This window comes from Entelurus aequoreus, linkage group LG24, assembly GCF_033978785.1.
Source record: "Entelurus aequoreus isolate RoL-2023_Sb linkage group LG24, RoL_Eaeq_v1.1, whole genome shotgun sequence".
NCBI lineage: Eukaryota > Metazoa > Chordata > Actinopteri > Syngnathiformes > Syngnathidae > Entelurus > Entelurus aequoreus.
In genome coordinates, this window is record NC_084754.1 from 5,621,684 (window position 1) to 5,627,683 (window position 6,000).

Below are 6,000 nucleotides of genomic sequence, written 5' to 3' on the forward strand. Positions count from 1 at the left end.
CTCATCCACGAATCTTTCATCCTGGCTCAAATTAATGGGGTAATCGTCGCTTTCTTGGTCCGAATCTCTCTTGCTGCATTGTAAACAATGGGAAAATGTGAGGAGTCCTTCCTCTGGTGACGTCACGCTACTTCCGGTACAGGCAAGGCTTTTTTTTTTATAAGCGACCAAAAGTTGCGACCTTTATCGTCGTCGTTCTCTACTAAATCCTTTCAGCAAAAATATGGCAATATCGCGAAATGATCAAATATGACACATAGAATGGATCTGCTATCCCCGTTTAAATTTAAAACAATCATTTCAGTAGGCCTTTAAATTAAAGCAGGGATTCTCAAACTGTGGCACGTGTACCATTAGTGGTACATACATGTAGGAATCATGTTAAATAATACAGTTTGATATATACTTCAAAATAGCCTTTCAACCATACAGGATAAAGGTTGGCTCTTATGCTGCTATCTTAATGCTAACATACAGTGGATGACCCTAGTGCAGCCTAACAAAAATTGGTGTCGCAATTATTTCAAACTTGTACAGACGTTTAACAAACGGGATTTTACGCAACAAAACTTACATAAAACTCAGGCCTATATCGTGCGGCCAATTTACTCGCATTTGCAATTAAAAATAGATTGTGTGACTAAAAAAATAAAACCGTAGCACTCATGCTAATCTGGATTTTAACCCTTTCATGGATGGTCATGTTGCTCCTTAAGTAAACTCATAAAAAATTGTTTTAATAGAGAACGATTGGGAAAAAGTAACCTTGTCAACAGACCATGCTACCGCTATATCAACCATTTGCTCTCTGTACTGTCTTGGCTCTAGGCCAGGGTTGTCAAACTCATTTAAGCCAAGGGGCCGCATGGAGGAAAATCTATTCCCATGTGGGCCGAACTGCAAAAATAATGGCATAATAATAAAAAAATAAAGACAACTTCAATATTGTTTTCTTTGTCTTACTTTGGCCAAAAATAGATCAAGCACATTCTGAAAATGTACACATAACAAATAATCCTCTTGGCAAAACACTTCGTTAGTTGAAAATTCTGAGGGGAAAAAATGTGCAGTTTCAAAACACCATGAAGAACACAAAACTTTGCCTCAGTGTATTTACAAAGCCATTAAACTTTAGACACTTCCTGTTTAGCATTCTCATGTTGGCAGTTCATTAAAAAATGTGTTTGAAAAAGCAACCGATTGTTTCCTCAAACTGCCACATTGGTGACATCCACAAAGGCTACAACACATTAATTTATCATTATTCAAATATTATATTTATAACAAACAAAACAATTGTCAAAATGACATAATGGCCAAATTAAAGGTAACATAACTACAAACGTAACCAATGTGAACATGGTAGATTTAAGCATAAAATAAAATACAAAAAACAAATGTAGAAACATATTTTTACACTGGAGTTCAGGGTGCACATCGTGCGGTCAACAATTTGCGAGCGCTGCACGAAATTTTAACTACAAAGATGATGGTCATGTTTACTTAAGTCTTGCATCTTACCGTTTTATTATTTTATCTGTTGAGTGGATAATTTACACAAGGTATTGTGCGTCTCTACAGCATTAGTCTGCTGAATTTCCCCCAGGGATCAATAAAGTACTTTCTATTCTAACAGGATCAGCTGATTGCTTGCAAATGTGCTGATTGAAGTAGCAGCAGCCAATCCAGAGGACACCTAAAGTCAGCGGAGGGTTGCTGGTTACTGGGGTTCAATCCCCACCTTCTACCGTCCTAGTCACGTACGTTGTGTCCTTGGGCAAGACACTTCACCCTTGCTCCTGATGGGTGCTGGTTAGCGCCTTGCATGGCAGCTCCCGCCATCAGTGTGTGAATGTGTATGTGAATGGGTGAATGTGGAAATAGTGTCAAAGCGCTTTGAGTACCTTGAAGGTAGAAAAGCGCTATACAAGTATAACCCATTTATCATTTATCATTATCTTTAAAAACAGTGTGAGGTGTTACACTGCTATTTTGAAATTCAGTAGACACATTTAGAACAACAGTTTTTTTAATGAAAAAATTGCAGCTCATTTTTAAACTTTATACTACTCATTTTGTGGGCCAGGATAAACCTTTTCAATATCCTGGCTGTAGACCTGCAAAAACATTTTCTTTTCCGGTTTCTCTATGTTTACATTTTCACCCTTTGCACAATTTTTTCTACACTTTAAGCATTTCTTACATAATCCTTACTTTTCCACCTTAATTTCAAGAGGTTATTGTTAGGTGTTTGAGATTTTAGTTGATTTTGTTTATAGTGTTTTCCATGGTTGTGTTGACATTTCCTTTCTGCCTTGATAGCTGAGGGGTTTGATGAAAATAAAATGTTAACATTTAATATATTTTTCTCCTTGTCTATATTTTCCATAGGTCATAAAAAATATCAATAATCATATCAACTAATATACAAAAAAAACGTATATTGTGATACAGTTTTCAGCCATATCGGCCCGTCTTATTTACTCACCATAAATTACTATAGCACTTTCGACCGACCGTTACACACAATTGGGGGTCAAATCACCAAAATTATTCCTGAGCGCGGCCACCGCTGCTGCTCACTGCTCTCCTCAACTTCCGGGGCGTGGAACAAGGGGATGGGTCAAATGCAGAGGGTCATTTCGCCACACCTAGTGTGTGTGTGACTATCAGTGGTACTTTAACTTTAACCCTGGCAGAGGTACGAAGCTAATGACATCGTAACAAGTGGAAGGCCAACAAGAGCAAGCAAGTGTTCAGTGAACGCACCTGAAAAGTTCCCATGGATGGCATGTGTGATGCCAGTGGCACGCTGTAGTGTAATGTTGTACAAAAACATAGCTGCGTCGTCACGGTGGCTTCCCCACAAGCCTTTCCAGGGGTTGAAAAGTGCACTTAACCCAGCTCAATCTGTAGAGAAACAGGAAAAAGGCAAATTGTAGTACAACAGAGGAAACATAACACATTGTAGTGCCCCCCGCAGTAGATTCAAGGTATGCTACACCAGTGTTGGCACTGGGAAATTTTCAAAACGGGGTCCCAGCATACTTGCCAATCCTCCCAATTTTCCCGGGAGAGTCCCAAATTTCAGTGCCCCTCCCGAAAATCTCCCAGGGCCACCATTCTCACGAATTTCTCCCGATTTCCACCCGGACAATATTGCTAAACCATCCTTCACTGGGCGCCGTTTCCGGCCGGACAATAATAACAGTAACACCTCGAAGTCAAGCGCGGCAATCAGAAGAAGAGACATGGCGACGACGAGTAAGAAAAAGGAATGCTTGCAAGTTCCAAAATGATTGGAAAAAATAATTTCAGTTCATCCAGGACAGCTCAAAGGGGAAGGGGTGTGCTGCCTGCACATTTTGTACATCTTCTCCATTGAACACGGTGGCCGAAGGGATATAGTCACTCATGAACGGTCAGAGAAGCACAAGGCTGCGGCAAAGCAACACCGGTCACAGCCCAGTATTATGGGCCACCTTGCTAAATGCAGACCCGAGGGTGTAACTTATGCCGAGACAAGGATGGCTATGCTGATAGCTGCAAGCAACATCCCGTTCTCGTTTGCGGATGTTTTCAACAAATCCGTGAAGGATATGTTCCCGGATTCAGAGATCGCAATTTTTTTTTTAAGTAAGCAGCATTCTTAAGCAATGTTTTGAAATGCAAGTATTTATTTCATATATATATAAATACTTGAATTTCAGTGAATTACAGCTATATATATAGCTGTAATTCACTGAAATTCAAGTATTTCTTATATATATATATATATATATATATATATATATATATATATATATATATATATATATATATATATATATATATATATATATATATATATATATATACATACCGTATTTTTCGGAGCATAAGACGCACTGGCCGAAAATGCATAATAAAGAAGGAAAAAAACATAAGTCGCACTGCAGTATAAGTCGCATTTTTGGGGGAAATGTATTTAATAAAACCCAACACCAAGAATAGACATTTGAAAGGCAATTTAAAATAAATAAAGAATAGTGAACAACAGGCTGAATAAGTGTACGTTATATGATGCATAAATAACCAACTGAGAACATGCCTGGTATGTTAACGTAACATATTATGGTAAGAGTCATTCAAATAACTGTAACATATAGAACATGCTATACGTTTACCAAACAATCTATCACTCCTAATCGCTAAATCCCATGAAATCTTATACGTCTAGTCTCTTACGTGAATGAGCTAAATAATATTATTTTATATTTTACGGTAATGTGTTAATTTCACACATAAGTCACTCCTGAGGTCGCACCCTCAGCCAAACTGAAAAGAACTGCGACTTAAAGTCCGAAATATATGGTGTGTATATATATATATATATATATATATATATATATATATATATATATATATATATATATATATATATACACACACACACACACACACCCCAGCGGGCCTTTTGAATGTCTCCCTAATTCTGAGTTCTCACTGTTGGCAAGTATGGGTCCCAGGGACCCCATCATGTCATAAAAAATGGGGTCCCACAGTAAATTTGTGGGGTCCCACTTTTTTGTAAGCATTTTAAAAACAAATGATAAATGTATGCATTATTCTGTTATATCTCACATTCTACACGCTAGAACGACCCACTGCATGAACATTCATGCTACGTTTAAAGCCACTGACAATGATTAAAATATGACTGGAGACGAAGTTTGCACGTAATTCTGTTTCGCAGTATTACTGTAGCTCGTAACAGGAAACTAGCACAACACCACTAGCATTACAACCGGACTCAACTGCTAGCTTAGCCAGGCGAAGTTGACGTTTTGACAAATTATTACGAGTGCCGCCAAAAAATAAAAGTTACAACATTTATTCCGAGTAAGAGTTGCTTAAGGTAAAAAATGTACTTTTCAAACCTGTACACACATATATTTGAAGTGAGCCCATTCATACGCGGCGCTACTTCTTGTCAGACGCATCCGCTACGTTTGTTCTATCTTACATGAGCTCCGCTGCATTTTGCACATATACGATATGCGTTTGATAGCACGTAACCAGTAGATTCAAAAAGTATCATATTTACCGGTGTGTGAATTGAGATGACTATGATTTTAAGTTGATACAATTGCACCGATATAGAGAGCAATCCGGTAGAAGAATGGAAGCCGATGACGTACCGCCGTTTTTTTTTGGGAGGTCCTTCGACAACTTTTACTGCGTCACATAAGGTGGCCGACACAATGCCTGAAAGAAATCCGTGCTGCTGTAACTAAAGACATCCGGTAGATGTCGACGAACACCATATGAATAGTGCAATATTCCGTGTTATGGTTTATTTATGGTTTATTTCGAATATGCATACATATGCATATTTTCAAATGTTCGTTGATGTCTACATTTTATTATTTATGAAAAAATAAATAGCTCCTGCGTGCACACACGTAAATATATACCCCAGTGGAATAAAATATAGTGATACGTTGCACAATTTTGGTCAGTTATTGAGTTAAGTTATTATTAAGCAGCAAGAAACACATTAATAATGAATAAAGCAAAACATGTTCCAGACCAAAAATCACTACATATTCTCTACTGCTCACTAGTGTTATACTAGGACCCAAATTGTTCAGTATTTATAATAAATGACATTTGTAAAGTTATAAAATATTTAAAGTTAGTATTATTCGCGGATGATACAACGGCGTTTTGTTCAGGAGAGAACACACAGAAGCTAATACAAATAATGACAGAAGAAATTAAATTAAAAAGATGGCTTGACAAAAACAGACTGTCCTTAAACCTCAGTAACACTAAAATAATTATATTTGGTAACAGTAGAAGAGAAAGTCAAACACAAATACAAATAGACGGAGTAGACATTGAAAGAGTAAATGAAACCAAATTTCTAGGTATAATGATTGATGATAAAATGAACTGGAAATCTCATGTAAAAAAAATACACAACATAAAGTAGCTAGAAACACAATAATGAATAAA

General features: G+C 37.2%; 1 protein-coding gene across 1 annotated transcript in view; it reads right to left on the bottom strand.

Annotated features, from left to right (window-relative positions):
* Positions 1 to 5,237, bottom strand: part of sf3b3 (splicing factor 3b, subunit 3) — a 42,255-nt gene extending 37,018 nt beyond the window's left edge. Inside the window, exons 1-2 of the mRNA XM_062035955.1 lie at positions 5,087 to 5,237; positions 2,770 to 2,910 (exon numbers count right to left, since the gene is read on the bottom strand). Coding sequence (XP_061891939.1) covers positions 2,770 to 2,839 — 70 coding nt within the window. The 5' untranslated portion in view covers positions 2,840 to 2,910; positions 5,087 to 5,237. The remainder of the gene's footprint in view (positions 1 to 2,769; positions 2,911 to 5,086) is intronic.
* Positions 5,238 to 6,000: the final 763 nt, after the last annotated feature.